This window comes from Gopherus evgoodei, chromosome 1 (assembly GCF_007399415.2).
Source record: "Gopherus evgoodei ecotype Sinaloan lineage chromosome 1, rGopEvg1_v1.p, whole genome shotgun sequence".
In the NCBI taxonomy this organism is placed as follows: domain Eukaryota; kingdom Metazoa; phylum Chordata; order Testudines; family Testudinidae; genus Gopherus; species Gopherus evgoodei.
In genome coordinates, this window is record NC_044322.1 from 114,814,210 (window position 1) to 114,835,942 (window position 21,733).

The 21,733-nt window shown below is 42.1% G+C and overlaps 1 protein-coding gene across 1 annotated transcript; it reads right to left on the minus strand.

The window, feature by feature from the left end:
• Positions 1-956: 956 nt before the first annotated feature.
• C1H2orf49 (chromosome 1 C2orf49 homolog) lies at positions 957-20,298 on the minus strand. The gene is made up of 4 exons (XM_030569761.1): positions 20,169-20,298; positions 18,393-18,559; positions 12,071-12,440; positions 957-2,552 (listed from the first exon to the last, which is right to left on the minus strand). Exons 1-4 carry the CDS (start codon positions 20,262-20,264, stop codon positions 2,496-2,498), a joined length of 690 nt encoding a protein of 229 aa, XP_030425621.1. The 5' UTR covers positions 20,265-20,298; the 3' UTR covers positions 957-2,495.
• Positions 20,299-21,733: the final 1,435 nt, after the last annotated feature.

Sequence of the window (21,733 nt, forward strand, 5' to 3'; positions counted from 1 at the left end):
TGTCTCCAATGTAAACTGAGCAAAGCCAGGCCAAAAACAATGGAAGTACATTTATATATAAGATAAATAAAGCCATCAAAATAGCATGTGAGGGAGAGGACCATTTAACCATCTCAACTGGGGATGGAGGCTGTACCTCCAGGCTCTTAAAACAGACACAAGAAGCCAGAGCTCTTGAAATCTGAGAAAAGGAGATCCCTTCAGCCAGGGGAGCTGATGTCTCTGGGAACTGGCTATAGGTGGGAAACCTGCTTAGACAAAGATTAACTTTCTGAAGTTATCTTAGTCACTAGAAAGTGTGTTTTGTTTGTAGCCTACCTTTCATATCTCTAACTCTTGCTTGAAATCATTCAAACCTATGTGTTAATAAACTTATTGTTTTGTTACAAACTCTCAGTGCTGTTATACTGAACTGAAGTGTAAGTCTTTAGCTATTGAAAGACTGATGTGTGCTCGGTCTCTTTGAAGGCAACAAACTACTTCTGTGAGTGTCCATTGAGAGGGACTGAACACTACAGAAGAACATCTCCAGAGAACTTGGGTTCACTAACTGTTACCTTCAACGCAAGGTTTGGACTGCCAGAGTCCTGAAGCATTTGTTGGCAAGGCAGGTGTGTCAAGCTGGTACGTCAGGGAGCTGAAACATAGCTCAGCAGCAGCAAAGTTCACTCTTCCTGAGGCAAAGTGATAACATGGTGGCTCACAATTCTGGTTGTCCTGAGTAAGATATCACAATAATTGTTGTGACAGGTGTTCTAAAATTAAATTAGATTTATGGGATTATTTAGTAAAAAAAGAGGTGTAACATTTACCAAATTACAACTGCAATATTGCAAACACTTATGCACATACTTAACTTTAGGAAGTAGTCTCAGTGACTGAGTACACTTCAACATCACTATTTCAATTGAACAGGTTTAATTACATTACAAAATAGATCTACACTACTGAAAAGATTACTTTTAATTCAGTTTATTTAAATAGGATAAAACTACTTAAAAGACCACTCTTTACATACAAAATGTACATCAACATGTGAAACTTTTCTGTACTGAAGTGTAAAACCTACACACAGATTTTAGTGTTTAGTAAAAGGAGACGAGCACACAGTATTTAAAAAACACACATCATTCTTACTATTTTACAGCATTCAGAAGTGCCTTTGATTCCACAATAAGGAATGGGAAACTTGTCTCAGCCATATCCAACGTAGACTACTGTTCATATTTTCAATACATATACATTAAAAAATTCTAAGTAAGCTTTCAGATCGCTGCTGACAGCATTTTCAACTGGTTCCAAGCCAGAAAAAGGATATTCTTCATGTTTAAGCGATGAAAGGCTTTCATATGGGAGGAACACAGATTTCATATTAGTTTTTGCATATAGAATCTTTACTATTTACCATATACACCCAAAGTAGGTGCAGGATCAGGTCCATTTAACCACCAAAAATCAATAGTTTTGCCATTGATTTTAATGGACATAGGACCAGATCCAGTGTGTTACACCACACAAGTAATAATCCAAATGAAATCCACTGGGATTCAAAGAAAAGCCAACAATCTTACTTTAAAACTGTCACAGGCAGGGAAGAGGCTAGACGTTGTTAAGAGTATACTATTCTAACTCAGTGCAGTGATTGTTGCCTCTTTACATGTTGATGAGAGGAGAGAGTTGGCCCACATTCTGGGATTTCCCACTTTATTTTAACAAGAATTATTGTAACTGGGATAACAATAGAAACTTGTTGCACGCACACAGATGTGTGTATATAAGAGCATTGCACTAATCCATTCATTATTTTTCCTCAGATTCATACTGAAAATAGATTCTAATAATGTGCTTCCATGTGCATTTTTTATCTCAAATGACTATAGAAGCTTCAGTTTGAAGCAAGGATGTTATATAGTTCATCTGTTATTACTAACAACTTGTATTTTAAATACAAATACAAGTCTGTAGTTTTGTTCTGTGTAACAAAAATATTTTTTTCTCTAGAATAAAATCTGTCAATGGGATGATTTTATACTATATTGTTTAACTATCTTCTGAAACCCAAACAGGGTTTGGATGCACAATCTTTCATACAACGTGGAACTTCAAGAATTGTGTTGGGTATTTAGCCAGGACATGACCTACTAAACTGAATTTAACTGTATAGCATCAAATATGAACATTTTTAAGCCCACAAAGGTGTTTTGTAGAGACACATAGGAGATGAACTACAGTATACTTGAAAATTCAAAAGCAGTTTTTTTTAGTATCTCGTATGACCACCACCTTTGGAAGGGTCTCAATGCACTCTCAGTGCAAGAAGGTAGACACTTTTAAGGTGATTGGCGAGACTATGATTCCAGCTTTATATTAGAGAGCTTTCAAATTTAAGAACACTTCACAACAATGTGAATCCCTGTATAGTTTAAAGAGAATAGTACTTCAACTGTTCTGAACTACAGGAATGATATATTTACATTTCCAGGACCCCCACTAATTCATGGCCATGTTACATGCTGGATTTTCTTCTTTGCTTCTGTAGGTTTTAGATCATTCTGGAATAGAAGAAAGTATACAACTAATATTAGATGTGCTGCACTAGACAATATTTAGTAATTATTGTACAATATCCAGAGGGAGTTAGCTAAGCATTTTAGCACTGTACACACCATTATAGTAACATCCTGATGCCATCTTCTGGAGGAAGTTAAAATGTCAGGCTTACCCAGAATGTGAAAAAGCAAGCAGGAGAACTATAAAGGGTGATAAATCTAACCTCTTGCAAACTCATCCATTTTTTGTTGTGGTGAGCAGGTTTACCAAAAGTATCCCTCTTACTAGAAAAACATGAGTAGTTTAGAAATAAAACCACATAAGAACTTTTGACTAAAGTTTGATCCATGAAGAATGTTTTAAAGCAAGTACAGGAATATATTCTACTCTAAAAAATTAAATATAATTAGATCTAATTTTTAAAAATTAAAGAATCTTAAAAATGTTGCTCTGTTCTAAAAAACAAACAAGAGATTACCTGCGTAAAACTGCTGAAAAATTACAACTAGAGAAAAAAGGTATTTCTTCCCACTACCACGTATAAATGAGGAACCCATTGCTTAAGCCTCTGTGTGCACTTGCAAATTTAAAAATAAGAAGTTTATAAGAATTGGCAGCAAATATAGACAACCTCCAAATCAAATCTCCAACAGTCATCAAAAATAAGAAGGAACTACGAAACAGTCTCCAGTTGGTTAGACAGGCAAATGCCTGGACTTTGCACCATACCCTGAAAGTCAAACCAGCTCTGGCAGACCAAACAGGGGAGCAGGATCCAGACTCAAGTACAGTTCAACACAGATGCTGACAACAAACTTTGAGAGTGCAAATCTGGGTATTGTGAGCAGCAACTGAGCTAATCTCAGACACTGGGAAGTTGCAAAGAGAGATGGTCCTTAAGGTGATCAGGACACAGACCAGACACTTTAGAAATTAACACCAACACCATGAGTGGTTCTTAAAAGCAAGTAGCAGCGTGCCTGAAATGGCAAGCACCAATATGCAGGAAGTCTGCTGGGTTTCATACTAATGGAACGATGTGCCGCTTTAAGTCTCAACAAAGACCAATGTTAAAACTGTTTTGCTAGTTTAATGCTGCACAGTAACAGTCCCAACAGCAGCGTCTCTCGTATGGTGACGATTCTTTACCACCTTATTCTGTACATCGGGGTTGACAACCTATGGCACATGAGCTGATTATTGATGGCACGCGGGGTGGGCTGAGCCGAGCCGCTCAGCCCGCCACTGCTCTGGGGTTTCCACTGCCGGCTCCTGCCAGCCGAGGTCCCACCATCGGTCCTACTCAATGCCCACTGCTGGCCTGGGTGAAGGAACCCCAGGCTGACAGCGGGCCAAGACCCTAGCTGGCAGGAGCCGGCGGCCGAAACTCCAGAGCAGGGGCGGGCTGAGCCCCTCAGCCCACGGCTGCTCTGGGGCTCCCACTGCTGGCCCCTTGCCAACCGGGGTCCCACCGCCAGTCCTACTCACCTTGCTTCTGGTTGGAGTTCCACCACAGGCCCCCTGCCAGATAGGGTCCAGGCCTCCGGCCCTGCTCAGCCCTACTAGCTGCCAGCTCCACTCATCTCAGCTGCCAAGCTGGGGTTCCAGGAGCTGAACTCCTGCCAACGGGGGTCTGGATCTCCAGCCTTGCTCAGCCTGCTTTTCAGCCTGGAGTCCCAGCAGGCCAAGCTGGGCTTTGCTCCTGGCCTTGGATCACTGCTCTGCAGCCTCCCATCTGTGGCCCACTGTCCCCAGCCTGGTACAATGAGGGTTGCACATGAGGCAAGAGGGGGATGCAGCTCAGCACCCCCATCTTAAAATTGCTTATATCAGACCACACTGCGTTTGACCTTGTGCCTGCTTTCTATCATCATTCCTCCCCCACTGAGAGTTGAAGGGTACATTTAACAAAATGGCAGCTCCTAAGAAAGCGAAGCTAGATGTCCAATCATTTCAGGCTGCTTGGACAGACGCATTTGGATTTATTGAAAAGATGGACCAAGCTATTTGTGCTTTCTGTTATGAAAGTCTTTGTCGCACATCAAGTGTCAAACAGCATTTTGAAATGAAGCACAAGAAAACCTTTCTTGATGAAGCAGACAAGACTGAATCAACAAAAAGGCAGTAGGCAGCCTATGAGAAGCCAAGCAGTGTTTTTAAAAACAAAAAGTGTAAGTAAAAAAAAAAAAATCAAGCTACAGAAGGCAATTACAAGATTGCACAGTGCATTGCAAAAAACAGAAAGCCATTTACAGATGGGGAATATATAAACGAAGTTTTTCTCAGCAGTTCGGAGATTTTGTTCAATAATTTGCCAAGTATCTAGAATAAAAACTGCCCATCTCTGCCAGAACAGTTGAGACACAAGTGAAATGGCAGAAAACATTAAGGAAAAGCAGATGACTACACTGAAAGACACAGCAGTGTTCAGTCTTGCAGTTGATGAGAGTGTGGATATAAAGGAAGATCCACATTTGGCAGTTTTTGCAAGATATTGTGCTTCCGATGAAATCCAAGAGGAACTTTGTTGCCTAAAACCCCTGCATGGCACAACAAAGGGGGAAAGATATACTAAGTTTTGTAAACCATTTTGAAGAACGAAGAGTTGACAATCAGAAAAATATTTTGTGTGACAAGAGATGGTGCTCCTGTCATGGTTGGAAAACAGAAGGAATTTGTAAAGTTACTTGAAGATCAAATTGGCCGTCCGACAGTCAAATTTCACTGCATCATCCATCAAGAAAACCTGTGTGCTAAAATTTCTAATTCAGAGCTTAATAATGTTATGAATACAGTGGTGTGAATTGTGAATTTCCTTGTTGCTCAATCTCCTTTGACTCTCAGACAATTTCAAGCACTGATCGAGATGGACAGTGCTTATAATGACATCTCACTTCACAGCAACATTTGGTTGCTAAGTTGTGGCAAGGTTTTGGTGCGCTTTGTAAACTGTTTTGATATAATCAAGGCCTTTTTGTCAGAAGAAGAACAAAACTACACTGAACTGGATGATAACAAATGGCTGTGTAAGCTCATGTTTCCAACTGATATCACCACTCACCTAAACGAACTCAACCTCTGTCTCCAGGGTGCAAGGCTAGCAGTTTTGGATCTTTATAAAGCCTGGAAAGCATTTGTTGTGAAACTAGCAGTTTTTTCCAGGGATATTCAAATTTCTACTTTCCACTACTTCCAACTCATAAAAGAGCTATCGACACGTTGCACTGTCAATGTTGATGAGACTGGAAAGTATATTCAAGAACTGGAATCAGATTTTTCTGACAGATTTCAAGATTTCCAGCAATTTGGCTCAATGCTTTCTTTTCTAATTAAACCTGAAAAGTTCAACGAAAGCAACTTGGATTTGTCTGTGTTTCAGTGGATGTCTGCTGAAGATTTCGAAATGCAACTCATTCAGTTAAAAAGCTCAGAATTGTGGACATCAAAGTTTGTGGATCTGCATAGTGCACTTGATGCTACCAAGAGAGATCATGAGGCATATATTTTGACCTATTGGATGTCCCTACCAGTGAAATTTAACTGTTTGGATCCAAAGGCTGAAAGCACTGCAAACGCAATTTTCTTCACATACCTGTGAGAACAGGTATTTTCACACATGAAATCTGTCCTCTGTCCCTCTTGGAGCTGGTTAACAATTGATCACTCAGAAGCCTGTGGGCAGCTTAAAGTATCCAAATATGTGCCTGACATCGGAAAACTCAGCAATGAGAAAGCAAGGGAAAACATCACACTAAACTGATAAGATCTGTATTTTAATTTAATTTAAAATAAAGCTTCTGAAACATTTTGAAAACTTGTTTACTTTACATATAACAGTAGTTTGGTTATATATTATAGACTTAGAGAGATCTTCCAAAAACGTTAAAATGTATTACCAGCACACAAAGCTTTAAATTAGAGTGTATAAATGAAGACTCGGCACACCGCTTCTGAATGGTTGCCGACCCCTGCTGTACATGGTTTTCTTTAATTATGGAAAAAGTCTGCTCATGACCAACAACCTGTGCACCAAATTTCAGCAAAACAGGAAGTCACTTATTCTAACAGAAAATACACCCCTCTTAAAATCATCAATTAAGATATCTTCCATTTATATACAATCCTTTAAAAATGCACACAGGAATCACTTCCCGTACAACCAATACTACAAAGGAATCTAGGAGAGGAAGTAAAAAACAGTATTACCAAATTAAAATTGCATGAGGAATTTGGGCTGTATTGATAGAATGTGGTCATTCAGGGACCAAGCAACATGAACTCTTATTTTATACTTTTCTTCTAGGAACTCTGAAGCCATTGATTAATTAACAGTAATGTTCATTAAACCATTTGCTCATTCATTACAGCCTGATTCAGTAAGATACTTAAACATATATTTAACTTTAAGCATGAGTACTTACACTGATGTCTCATGTTTAAATTTAAGTGCATCCTTAACTATCTTGCTAAACTGGGGCCTAAATTATTTTTGTTAACAGACTACAAAATAATCTAAGATGCAGTAAAGATTTTGATTTCAAGAATGTCAACAGTAATCAACTCTGAACATGAATGTATTTAAATTAGGGCTGCCAAGTGATTTTAAAAAAATCACAATTAATCACACTTAAATAATAAGACTATCATTTAAATATTTTTGGATGTTTTCTACATTTTCAAATATATTGATTTCAGTTACAACACAGAACAGTGCACAATGCTCACTTCGTATGTATTTTTTATTACAAATATTTGTGCTATAAAAACAAAAGAAATTTTTCAATTCATGTCATACAAGTACTGTAATAAAATCTCTATCATGAAAGTTGAACTTATAAATGTAAAGTTTATGTACAAAAATAACTGCATTCAAAAATAAAACAATGGAAAACTTCAGAGCCTACAAGTTCACTCCGTCCTACTTGTTCAGTCACTCAGATAAACAAGTTTGTTTACTTTTGCAGGAGATAACACTGCCCACTTCTTGTTTACAATGTCACCTGAAAGTGAAAACAGGTGTTCACATAGCACTGTTGTAGCCAACGTTGCAAGATATGTACGTGCCACATGTACTAAAGATTCATATGTCCCTTCATGCTTCAACCACCATTCCAGAGGACATGCATCCATGCTAACGAGAGGTTCTGCTCAGTAATGATTGAAAGCAGAGCAGACCGACACGTGCTCACTTTCAACATCTGAGTCAGATGCCACCAGAAGGCTGATTTTCTTTTCTGGTGGTTCGGGTCCTATAGATTCCACATCAGTGTTTTGCTCTTTTAAGACTTCTGAAAGCATGCTGCGCACCTCGTCCCTCTCAGATTTTGGAAGGCATTTCAGATTCGTAAGTCTTGGTTCAAGTACTGTAGCTAGCTTTAGAAATCTCATATTGGTACCTTCTTTATGTTCTGTCAAATCTGCAGTGAAAGTGTTCTTAAAACGAATATGTGTTGGATCATCATCCGAGACTGCTATAACATGAAAAATATGGTAGTATGCAGGTAAATCAGAGCAGGAGACATACCAGTCTCTCCCAAAGAGTTCAGTCACAAATTTAATTCATGCTTTTTTTTTTTTTTTTTTTTTAAACGAGTGTCATCAGCATGGAAGCATGTCCTCTGGAATGGTGGCCGAAGCATGAAGAGGCACTCGAATGTTTAGCATATCTGGCACGTAAATACCTTGCAAGGCTGGCTACAAAAGTGCCATGAGAATGCCTGTTCTCACTTTCAGGTGACTTTGTAAATAAGAAGCAGGCAGCATTATCTCCCTTAAATGTAAACAAACTTGTTTGTCTTTGTGATTGGCTGAACAAGTAGTACCGAATGGACTTGCAGGCTCTGAAGTTTTGATTTTGAGTGCAGTTATGTAACCAAAAAGATAAAAATAAAAATCTACATTTGTAAGTTGCACTTTCATGATAGAGATTGCATTACCGTATTGTATAAGGTGAACTGAAAAATACTATTTTTTTTATCATTTTTACAGTGAAAATATTTGTAATAAAATTATAAAGTAAGCACTGTACACTTTGTAGTCTGTGTTGTAACTGAAATAATATATTTGAAAATGTAGAAAAACATCCAAAATACGTTTCAATTAGTATTCTATTTAACAGTGCGATTAAAATGGCGATTAATTTTTTGAGTTAATCATGTGAGTTAGCTGCAATTAATGGAAAGCTCTATTAAATATTTAATAGGTGAACAAAACCATACCATACAGCACCTCTGTGCTGTGAACCAAACAAATTCCAAAACCATTTAAGTTTGGACACGGGCAGTATCTAAAAGATCTCTAAAGAAAACTGCAGTAGTTTAGTGATGTTTTCAGAAGGTGGTACTCTTCCTGCTGGCTCAGTATTGATCTAGTGCTTCAGCCAGGCTTTGACGTGTTGCTGAAAGAGCTGCCTTTGAGATTAAACACATACAAATGAGTCCCTGAGCACTCAAATTCCACGGCATTTTCCTCAGAAATCAATTTCCCCATCTGTAAAATGGAGATACCCTATTATATTTGGCCTCCCTTGAGAAAGATTTTTTCGGTAAGTGGATGAAAATTGCTATAAGGCTAGGTCTATGCTCTGAGTTGGAGGTGAGAGTCTCAGCACTAGGAGACAGTCATGTTAACTCTGAATGACTTAGCGCACTAAAAATAGAATGTAGTCATAGCAGCATCAGAGACCACAGGCATGTACTTCGGGCAACTAGCCCCTCTCACTCAGCTATATTCTGTTTTTAGTGCGCTGGTTCAATCAGAGCTAATGTATGTCTCCGCGAGCTGGGAATCACACACCCAGGCTGAAAAGTAAACAAGCATCCCTAAGAGATAAGCATTATTTAAGAGTAGAAAAAGTGGCTTCCTGAGAACATTTTAATTCAGTAATTACACTGTGCCTACCTAAATTCCTTCTGCAGTTCAAATCTGATATTTTTTTTCCACTCCTTCCCTGAACTCCCATGAAACATTGCTGTTTCACCCAAATGTAGCCACATTACAGTGGTAAGTAATTCGTTGTTGTCAGCCAGTATCCCTGTATGTTGGCCCTTATCTCAAAGGATTTAAATTAGGTTCTTTTGGGATAAAAGTTACATAAACTATACCTACCTCACAGTAGTGCTCTAAGAAACAGATGTAATGTACTCTTTTCATTCTAGCTTCTGCCCTTTGTGCTCCACTGCACCAGTTCTCAAAGATTCTAATAATCTCTTTTCGGTCAATGGTTAGAACCAGCACTCCAGCCTCCTCTACTTGTTGGCTACCTTCAGCACTGTTGCCTATGCTTATCTTCTCAAGATCTTGCCTTCCCTCAGTTCATGGGACTCACCCTCTCTCCTTCAGTGCGTCACTTGGAGGATCCTCCTTATCCACCCTCAAATTTTCTGTGGGGGTTTCACAGGGTCCCATCCGTGGTCCCTTCCTCCTTTACACCTTGTCCTTGGGTAATCTTATTTGTATACAAATTCAACTAGCATCTAACTCTGGCTTACAACTCTTAAATCTGCCTATCTGCCCCCAGTCCAAACTTAAATTCTTGGTCTTTTCCTTCTCAAACCCTCCTGTCATCCTCCTCCTCAATCACTGTGGACAATACCACCTTTTTCCCCCTGTCACTCAATCCTTGTAACCTGGTTATTATCTTGAGCATTGCCGTCTCTAGGTCCTCACATCCTGCCAATTCTTAATGCATAACATCTCTAAAAATATAGCCTTTTTTCCCTCCACACAGATCATCAACAATGTGTGTCTTGATTCCTGCAACATCCTTTTCTCTAGGCTTGAGTGGTTTTTTCTCTTGCCCCACTCATAGCCACTCAAAATGCTGCTGCAAAGATCACTTCCTCAGCTTGTCACTTGGAATCTTTCTTTGTACCACTGCACTGGGTCCTACTTCTCCAGTGCACCAAACATGAAAGTGAAGACATGGAGTTCAAGGCCCTTCACATCCTGTTCCCTAACCTATCATCTCTCATACGCTATCGCAATGCTAACTCCTGCCTCTGCTCTGCCAATGACACCAGCCTTGATTGCCCACTTGTTAAGTTCTCAAGCACCTTCATGCTTTCTCCCATCTTGCTCCTCATGCATGAGGAGCTCCCCAACTACATCCATAAAACCACCTCATTGTACTCCTTCAAATCCCTTCTTTACTGTGATGCTGTTACCCCGGAATTGAGGGGTATGTTACACCAGAATTTGATCAAACTAATTGCAGCCATATTGTGTGCATTCAGTCACACAATAATAGACCACCACATAGATAAAAGGGTTAATTTGGACAAGGAGGGCTTTTGGGAGAAGGTCAAATACTAGCTGCAGGCTTGCAGTTTCTGCTAATCAGAACAGGAAGGGAGAAAAGATTCAAAAAATTCTAAAACAAAGAAAATAAGTGGATGGAGACTTTGAGCTTGGGTGCCTTTGATATAGAAGTTTATTATGGCTAAGATTGCTAGGAATGTTTTGTTGATAACTAGTTGACTGAAATTAGAAGTAATGACCCATTGGGGGCCGTCATGAACTATGTATTCTGAATTTAGTTATAAAAAGACTAGATAATAGAGCGTCCTTTGGAGCAGTTTGCTGAAGCTATCCTGAGAGATTTTTTCCTGACACCATACTCCCTGGCAGGGATGTGACCAGCCATTGCTGACCTGCTGCTAATTACTCAATACCATCTCAGATTGTAGGTAATTATTTTGGATGTTGTAAACCTATTGCTCGTGTGTGTGCACACTTATATCTAATAAATAGTAGTTTTAGATAAGAGCACACTTCCTTGTATCAATCTTTCATCAGATCGATTTATTTGTGAGACCACCTGGAGTGAAACAGTTAATCCACAGTTTTGGATTCTGAAAACCTTGGGTAACAGTGCCTACAAAAGCAACTTGATAACAGTTAGACAGCTGATGTGCTGAGAGAGCTGACTATCATACTGACTAGTATTATCTCATCGTTGCCTTGTGCCCATTCATCTAATCACCTGTTGTCTCAGGTCTTGTACTTTGACTGTAAGATCTTTGGGATGAGGATCATCTTTTTGTTTTGTTTGAAAGGTATCCAGACAATAGGATCCTAGCCCATGACTGGGACTCCTAGGTGATTCTGCAACACGAGTTATTAATTAGCATTTTACTGAGAGGGCAGTCTAATGGATAAGATACAGAACAGGGAATCAAGAGCCCAGAGTTCTAATCGCAGCTCTTATGCAATATTAGGCAAGTCACTTCATCTATCTGCACCTCTGTTTATCCTCCCACCTTTTGTCTGTTTGGTCTCTTTACACTATAAACTTTTCAGGGGAATGTGTCTCGTTATGTGTTTGCCAACCATACTGTACGTACTACAGTAATGCATATACCAAATTATATAAAATGACTTTCAAGATAAAACTAAAATACAACAGTTATAATGGATTCTCAATATAAAGATCTGAGGACCTATCTGCTCCTTCATATGCTCAAGGAAAAGATTTGCAAAAAACAAAAACAAAACTACACAGTGGTGTGAACATACATACCGCTGATTCAGATTCTTCTTTTGGAGCTGCTCTCTTTAATTTCACAACAGCAGCTCCTGCTACAGAGGTCAAAGGTGGCAACTTCAGATTAGCCAATATGCTATTAGTCACTGGAACACTGTTCTGTTTAGCTTCATTCTTCCTAGTTTCCAGTTTAGCCTCCTGTGATAAACTGGAGGCTGGAATGTATGTTGAGGCGTTTGAAGGAACAGATGATCTCCTAAAAGTATCAGCAGTGATTCCAGCTGTAGGAGGTTTTAGGCGATCAGTAGCTCCGTTTTCTGTCTTTTTCACTTTTATACTTGTACTTGTTGAACTGCCATCAAATACAATTAGTGGCCGTTTCCGTAAGCCTTCCACAGTTGTAACACTGAAAATACAAAGTTTTAAAGTTCTCAGAAATACAAACTAGACTATCAAGAGTTCCGTTAGTAACTCAAGATATAAGCAATGTAAATAGACAATTCAAAAAATTAATCTAGCCCAACCTGGCAATATTTGTTAATGTAGTTTCCTGAAACTATTTTACTCATTCCAATTTAACTTAAAGCAATTGTTTCAAAAATATCAAGCTAGCCAATTTAAATTCATTCCAAACAATACGACTGTCAAATTTAGCAGAGCCTTAATATTGTTGTTTAGAGTTATTTCAGGATTTGACTGTATCAAAACAGATACAATTTATTCCAGATATAAGGTAAATATTTGAGGAACTGTGAATTGCCTTCTTCATCTAAGAGTCACTGGCAATTTGAAATTTTATAAAAATCACTGCTCCTAACATCTGAATTTGTTCATGGTTCTTACGGTGAGAAAGCCCAAATGGGGGCTAGACAGACTGGTAGTGAAAATATATCGTGCCTCCCCCCTAAAAAAAAAAACAACAAAAAAACAAAACACTATTTCTGAAATAAGTTGTTTCTGAGACAAAATAGTGGGTCTAATTTATTTTTTGCTGGAATTGCTCATGCTTTTCAATCTACATGCAATCAGGTCAGGCTAATTAAAATTTTATTTATAAATAGAGGAACACTGTAAAATTGTGTTGATCCAAAAGATAATTCAAAAGGCAAACAAACAGCCTAAGTGGCAAAAAAGTTAACATGATTTTAAATAACTATCCTTTTACACATACTGAAGTAAGGACTAAAAGAATTCTAAACCTCAGGGACATGGGTAAGACACAATCACCAGGAAACCTGAATATCTGTAAATTAATGAATAGATTGCAGTGTCAACCATTCAGTTTGCTGATTTTTCATTTGTGACAATACCTTATATTTGTGACGTATTTCATAGAAGTTGTTCAAATAAAGTGTTACTTTATAACAGGGGTCTCAAACTCAAATGACCACGAGGGCACTGACACTCCCCCTTGCTGCCTCTGGCCTCGCCCCCACTCCACCCCTTCCATTAGGCACCACCCCTGCCCCACCTCTTCCCACCCCAATCCAACCCCTTCCCCAAAGTCCCCACCCCAATGCTGCCCCCAGGGGATGTAGAAAGGGTGCAGGGTGCGGTGGAGGCTCAGGGCAGGGAGTTGAGGTGCAGGTGGTGTGCCAGGTGTGGCAGGTAGCTCAGGGCAGGGAGTTGGTGAGTGGGATGCAAGAGGATGCGGCAGGTGGCTCAGGGCAGGGAGTGCAGGAGGGGTGCAGGATGCGGCAGGTGGCTCAGGGCTGGGAATTGGGGTGCAGAGGGCTGTGGGATGGGGCAGGGGGCTCAGGGCAGGGGGTTGAGGTGCAGGAGGGGTGTGGGATGTGGGAGGGGGCTCAAGGCAGGGGATTGGGGTGTGGGATGTGGCAAGGGGGCTTAGGGAAGGGAGCTGGGGTGCAGGCTCCACCCTGGCGTCACTTACCTAAAGCAGCTCCAGGGTGGCAGCGGCACACACTGTGGCCAGGGCAGGCCCCTAGCCCTGCACTGCTCCATTCCAGAAAGCAGCTGGAACCCTGTCCCTGCAGCCCCTGGGCCCCCCCTTTAGGATTTCGTGTGTGCGCTGCTCTTGCCGCTCCTCTAGGTACCTCCCACGAAGCTCCCATTTGTTGCAGTTCCCTGTTCCTGGCCAACGGGAGCTGCAGGGGGTGGTGCCTGGAAGGAGCAATGCAAGAGCCCTCTACCTCCTTCCCCCCGGCCTGAACGCGCCCCCCCTGGCCTGTGGCGCAGGGCTCGCAATGCCACAGTGGGCAATCGCACGGGCAGGTAGAGGGGTGGGGAGCTTGGCGGGCCACACACAAGAGCCCCGCAGGCCACATGTTTGAGACCCCTGCTTTATAATATAAGTACCACTGAGGTGACTATACATATGAGTGGTTTAGATATACATGGTTATTTAAAAGTAAATAATCAATATACTTTACATATTTAAAACTATACATGTTTAATAACCAGGTCGTAACACTCATCTGATTCAATTACAACGTCATTAGAACAGCCACTAAACATGGAGTTGCTGACAGCCTTTAAATGCATGGATGATAACACCTACCAACATTTCTTTACAAATGAAAGGAACAATAGCTGAGGAGCACACATGTATCCATGCTCACAGGACAACATTAACCGACAGTGCATCAAAGCTGGCCATCAGGTTTGCCTCTTATTACACAGCAATTGTGTTTAATGAATCCATTAAATTAAACACTTAAATAAGCAAAATACTTAGAGCCTAATAAAAGCAACCTACACACACACAAATCAAGTGAGTTAATCTCTAACACTCACTGTGGATTTTTCCTTACAACTTTTATTCCCAACAACAGCACCCTAATCTTGAATGCACTCCATAATAGTTATCTTCAATGTCCACCCCCATAAACCACTATATAAAGCTATACTATCTGTTTCAGTCTCTTTCCTTAACATGCCTAAAGACGTAGCAGATATTCCTTAGTTAAGGACTGCGCTTTAAATACTCCATGTTGTGGATACTGACACTCAGGAGCTACATATATGTTTAGGCAGGATATTTGGTATTTACTACTGTGGGGATCACTCATATTGTATTTTTAAGGAGTAACAACACCTTTGTTATCACAAAATGACAGAGTGATATCTTATAAATAACATATTCCTAAGGAAGCCACCAAAGCAGAAATTTCTTCTGGGCAACCAGGGAACTCTGTTTCTGCAGAATTTCAATTTTCATTCAAAAACAATTCAATTCATAATTTTTAAAGTTGTGAAGATTACCTGCTGAAAGTGAACAAAATGCAAACCGATGTAGTGTTGTCTTTCTGAGCCTACAGACTGATATCCTGAAACAGAGAGGTATAAACTAAGACCCAACTCCGAGCCCCAGCACGCAGTCTAGACAGTTGTGCTGTGCTCTGGGGATTTCTTCAAGGTCTGGCAAGATGAGGCAAGACTCCATCACTCCAAGCTCCACAGCAGGCAAGCTACTCTTTGGCAGCAACTCAGCTTTATCATTGAAGCAGCTTCCATACTGTGTTACGGGGTATAGCTGGTAGATTCATCCCCCACACTCACAAAACCCTTCTTCCCAGCAACACTCAGGCAGTCTGGAGGAGTTCAACTCTACAGCACAGAGAGGATGGTTATGAAGCTCCCCAAATTCTGCTCCCTCTCATGCAGAGAAGAATCATATTGGTTCTACTAAAAGGTCATCAACAGCCATGGAGGAGAGGACAGTGTACACTCCTAAAAGGTGTGTGAACTACTTTGAGTCATCTCACTAGGGTGTTACAATAACTGAAGTTTCTCTATATCCATTTTAGTTTTACTTACCAAAACTGATCTAAGTCTAGAACTTTCAAAAGCCTTCAGCAGCCTGTCTCTTACCCTCTCCACACTGTGAACATCATAAATGCTGGCAGTAAGAAGATAACCCAATAAAATACTAGCCAGACAAAAATTTTTAAGCATTGAACATGAACAGCAGATTAACTACTGAAAAGTTGCCTAATAGTGGCTAATCCAGGGGTTAGCAAACTTTTTGGGCAGAGGGCCACATCTGGATGGGGAAATTGTATACCGGGCCAGGAGGCTGGGGTGCATAAGGGAATGCAGGGTGTGGGTGGGGGTGCAGTGTGCAGAAAGGGGCTCAGGGCAAGGGATTGGGGCAGAAGAGGGGCGCAGGGTTTATGATGGGACTCAGGGCAGGGGGATGGGGTACAGGAGTGCAAGAGGGGACTCAGAGCAGGGGTACAGGAGGGGTGCAGAGTGTGGGAGGAGACTCAGGGCAGGGGGTTGGGGTGCAGGAGGGGTACAAGGTGCAGGCAGGGCACTTAGGGCAGGAAGTTGGAGGGCAGGATGCAAGAGGAGTTCAGGCTCCGGCTCCAGCCTGGTGCCACTTACCTAAAAAGGCTCCAGGGTAGCTATGGTGCACACTGGGGCAGGGCAGGCTCCCTGAATGCCTGCCCTTTCCTCAGGCCCATTCCTTAAAGTGCAGCAGCCCCTGGGGGAGATGCGTGGAGGACTCCACGTGCGCTGCCCTTACCGCGCCTCCAGGTAGCTCCCCTGAAGCTCCCATTGGTTCCCCCTTCCCGGCCAATGGGAGCTGCGGGGGGCGGTGCCTGGAGGCGTGGACCCATCTTCCCCCTTGCCCAGAGGCCGCAGGGAAGTGGTGCCAGATGCTTCTGCAGAGCAGCGCGGGGCCTGTGGCACCACAAGGGGCAATCCCATGGGCCAGATCCAAAGCCCTCAGGGGCCAGATCCAGCTCGTGGGTCGTAGTTTGCCCACCCCTGAGCTAATCAGTAGGAAGCACTTAAAAAGTAAGTGGCACTTTCAACATACAATATATTAAACACTAGTAAAATAATCTTAACAATGCAACCCTTACAAAAAAACACAGAGTGGCTATCTAAATGGGCCTATTTCTATTCTTTGGTCTCCATATATTCATTACTTTTTATTATAAAATGTGTTTAACTATAAAGTCGTTTTATTTGTACTATCATAATTATTTCTAATGTGCAAACTCAAACTCTGCTCAAGTATAAGAGCTATATGTAGTGGTAAAATTGGGTACAGGAATTCTAAAGAAATGTAGGTTTCTTGATGTGCTCATCTGCATGCCTGTACCAAAAACTCAATTCCTGTTCAGCTATTTCAAAACACTGCTGATATATGAGATCAGTTATTGCATGCTTATGTCTGTTCACTGGTTGAAGTACTATGGAGTGCATAAATACAGTCAGATAACTAGATGTATTCATAAAGAAACTATCTAATGCACTCACATAAAGCGGTCAGAAACTGAGGCTCTGAACCTTTAATGTGAAGCAGAGGGAAACCCATTAAAATCACAGAGATTTGGAATGGATATAGAGCTCTTCCCATGAACATTATATTACAGAATTAGGACCATAGCGTAGAACTGAAATATAAATAAAATAAAGTTTTCAGACCACTTTATTTTCTGATCAAAGTTGAGTTTAAGGCCTTATATGAGAGAAGAACCATTTAACTCAAAAAGTGGTCTTGAATTACCGGTAGGTACAACAAACATACTTTTGTTGCAGACTGGTGTCCAAGCCCCTTACTCAATTCCTAGCACACGAGCAAGCATAAATTACTATGGTCTGGTCTACTGTTTAAAAATTTGGTCAACACAGCTACATTAGTCAGACGGTATGAAAAATCCACATCCCTGACTGGTGTAACTATGTTGAACTAACCCCCAATGCAGATGAAGCTACATCAATGAAAGAATGCTTCTGTCAACGTAACTACCATTGTTTAGGGAAGTGGTATTTCTATGCTGATGGAAAAACCCCTTCCATCAATGCTGCACCAACACTACAGGGTTATGCCAGCATAGCTATGGCAAGGTATCTACATGAATATAGTCTCTGTAAAGTAGACATAACTGACTGAGTGTGAATGATATAGGGTAACTATATTATGCCTTGATGTTGATTTTTGAGACACGTTAATAGTAACTAACCACAATTAGTAATAGTAATGTTACTATTATTACTTGTAGTTGTTAAAAGTAACAGTTGTTACTATTAACAATGACAAGTGCTAAGCTTTTCATCCCTTGTCTATCTCCATCTGTAAACTGAGGATAATGTTAAGTCCTTTGCAAGGTGCTTTGAGATCTACTGATGAAAAACCACTATATAAGAACTAGGTATTATCATCATCAGTGTTCTATTGCTACAATTGAACTTCGTCCCCTTCTGGGTCACCATTATGGTAACACATTCTGGTATCTCACAAAGCATCCCCTGCAAGTACTAGCAACATGTACAAGAACTGTAATTTACACATTTTATGAAGTGAGTAGAAAAAGATCAACCTAATTATGTTTTCCAAAATGTGCCAATGGCTATCCAGGAGTTACAAGCACAATTGAATTACCTTTTACGATCATTTTTTGTTTCATTTAGCTCCCTTTTCTTTTCCATCATTTTCCCCCATCTACTTTTAGGTAAGTCCCGCTGAGGCAATGGTATGGCATGTTGAACATAGAGATTAGTGAGGCCATCTTTGTCGATCTTTGCATTATTGTCAACTAGTATGTTCTTCTGTGGGAAAAGGAACATAGCCACTATTAACAGGAGAAACTTTCAAAAGCAAATAACTTTAATGGCGCTTCATTTTCTTCAACAGTTAATTTAGCATAACTAACATTTTAAACAAGTAATAAAATAGGCGATTTACAGAACATTGCAAATCAATACATACATGCGTGAAACTCCACGCAGGTTTAAGGATGTACCTGCATAGACCCAACAGCAGGATCACAGCCCTTGTTAGCTCCTCTGAAAATATGGGTTTAAATAATTTTCAGAGCACATTCTAGTTAACCTCAATGCAAAACATTTTAAATCATGAGGATTTCTCAAAAGGGATCAAGTCAACCTTGTAATGGGTTTGCAACCTTATCTGTAGAGAAGCTACTACCTCTTCATAAAAATCACACAGGTGGTCTTTTGAGTCCCTAGATCTGGAGTCCTGATTCCCCAGCTCTTAAAACACAAGCTTCTACCATCTGAGCAGAAGGCAGATCTCCAGTAGCTATCTATAGCTAAATGCTGATTTTCTAAGATGCAATCAATCAAGGGCAGGTCTTCACTACCTGCCGCATTAGCGGGTAGAGATCGATCTATTGGGGATCGATTTATTGCATCTCATCTAGACGGAGATAAAACAATCCCCAAACCCGCTCTTCGACTCCTGAACTCCAGCTCACGAGAGGCGGAAGCGGAGTCGACGGAGCAGCAGTGGTCAAATCACCACCTCACGGCCAGATAAGTCAACCTAAGATACGCTGACTTCAGCTATGCTATTTGAGTATCTTAGGTCAACCCCGCTCCTTCCCCCAGTGTAGGCCAGGGCCAAGAGAAGGAAACATACCCTCCCACACATATGGGCCTTGAACCTGTAAACCTTTATGTCTGTAACTCTATATGTGAGAGCACATTAAAATTCAAGGTACCTACTCACACGGTAAGATTTAACACGTTAAGGATAACAGTACTAAATTATATTTCCAGTTAAACTGCTGGTGAATAAACCACTATGTCCTCAACTAGAGCAGCAGGTGAGCTCTGTCAGCAACAATGTATATTAATAAATGTATTTAAAGTTCTTTCGGATCAGGGCATTTTAAATAATGTAGGTTTACAATAACCCAACAGTTTGACGAATTCCCAGTTAACTTCGTGCAAATGTTTTTACTTTCTAATCAATCTGCCAGCTTTCAAGGTGAACAAGTTTTCCAGCCGAAGCGACAAGGAGTTGCTAAAATAAAGCGCTATAATGGAAGCTGACTCTATCCAGCGCCGAGGAGGCCAGCGCCTCTCCAGAGCCTGCCTGCTATTTGCAAGGGCCGTTTCACAGGGAAGCATCGACCCGCGTGAAACGGGCTCTAACCGTCACGGGTACAACCAGAGCAGGGACCCGAGCTGGGTTACAGCAGCGACCTCCCCGGCTCTTTGCGCGGCCCCTCCGCCGGCCCCGAGCCCGGCTCAGGCTGGCGCGCGGCACGGACTGGTTGCGGGGGCCGGCGCGAGACTCACTGGCCGGGCAGGGCTCTTCCAACTCTGCTCTCCCTGCCCAGGGAGCCCAGGCGGTGCCGGGCGCCTCGCGGGCTCGCTGGGGCTTGGTGAGGGGGGTCCCCCCCGGCCGCACCTGCTCCAGGGTGAGCCGCAGGAACTCCTGCGACAGCAGCTCCGGGTGCAGCAACAGGTCCGAGTCCATCCGCCCGCCACCCCCCTGCGCCGCCATCTTCCCGCTGCCGTTCCCACAATGCTGCAAGGGGGCGCGTGACCAGGAAGTGACGTAATACGGACGGAGGGGAGGAACGTCAAACCCCGCCCAGGCCGGCGCCAGGAGGCGCGTGAGTGAGTGTTCCAAGTTCTGAAAAAGGCGGCTTCAGCTGGGGGCGGGGCTGCGCGCCTAAATCGCATTGCCTGCCTCTCGCGAGCGTTGCTCCAGTACGCGAAGCGCTAGAGCTCTCAGTGCTCCGCTGCGCGCCGCGGGGCGAAGGGTCTGGGGCTGGTAGAGCCGCGCTCCGCTGGGCTCGATCGAGTCCGCCGCGAGGCGCATCGGAGCAGTCATGGCTCTGCTGCCTTGTGGGGTTTCTGGGGTGTTGCGCTGTCTGCAGCTGCCCACAGCATTAATGCCTTGCAGCAGCAGCACGTCCCCCAGTGGGACGGGAGCCTGCAAGGCGCTACCTACTTTAATTACTGGCTAGTAGAGTATTTAAGCACATTCTGAATTTTAAGCAGAGAATCACAGAAGCATAGAAATGTGGCACTGAGGGGGACTTAGTAATCACAGTCAGCCCCCTGAGCAGAATCAGCACAAAGTAAATCGAAGTTTCAGAGGGGTAGCTGGTTAGTCTGTATCCACAAAAACAACCACGAGTCTGGTGGTACCTTAAAGACTAAAGCCATGGCTACACTGGCGCTTTACAGCGCTGCAACTTTCTCACTCGGGTGTGGAAAAAACACTGCCCTGAGCGCTGCAAGATACAGTGCTGTAAAGAGCCAGTGTAAACAGTGCCGCAGCGCTGGGAGCCACGCTCCCAGCCCTGCAAGCTAAACCCCATGAGGAGGTGAAGTACGTGCAGCGCTGGGAGAGCTCTCTCCCAGCGCTGGTGCTGCGACTACACTCACACTTCGCAGTGCTCCCGCGGCAGCGCTTTGAAGTTTCAAGTGTAGCCATACTCTAACAGACTTATTTGGGCATAGGCCAGGGGTCGGCAGCCTTTCAGAAGTGGTGTGCCGAGTCTTCATTTATTCACTCTAATTTAATGTTTTGTGTGCCAGTAGTACATTTTAATGTTTTTAGATGGTCTCTTTCTATAAGTCTGTAATATTGTATGTAAAGTAAATAAGGTTTTTAAAATGTTTAAGAAGCTTCATTTAAAAGTAAATTAAAATGCAGAGCTCTCCAGACCGCTGGCCAGGACCCAGGCAGTGTGAGTGCCATTGAAAATCAGTGTGTGTGCCGCCTTTGGCACGTGTGCCATAGGTTGCTTACCCTTGGCATAGGCTTTTGTGGGTAAAAAACCCACTTCTTCAGTAAGTGGGTCTGAAGAAGTGGGGTTTTTTACCCACAAAAGCTTATGCCCAAATAAATGTGTTAGTCTTTAAGGTGCTAGCAGACTCTTTGAAGTAAATCTAGACCATTGTTGACAGGTGTTTGTACAATCTGGTCTTAAGATCGTCCAATGAAGAGGATTCCGCAAC

Coding starts and splice junctions, on each gene's coding strand:
- C1H2orf49 (XM_030569761.1), bottom strand. CDS start 20,264: ATGGCGGCGCAGGGGGGTGGCGGGCGGATGGACTCGGACCTGTTGCTG. Junction 12,441..18,392: donor ACAAAAAATGATCGTAAAAG/GTAATTCAATTG, acceptor TTGTATTTTCAG/TGTTACAACTGTGGAAGGCT. Junction 2,553..12,070: donor AAGAAGAATCTGAATCAGCG/GTATGTATGTTC, acceptor CTTCTATTCCAG/AATGATCTAAAACCTACAGA.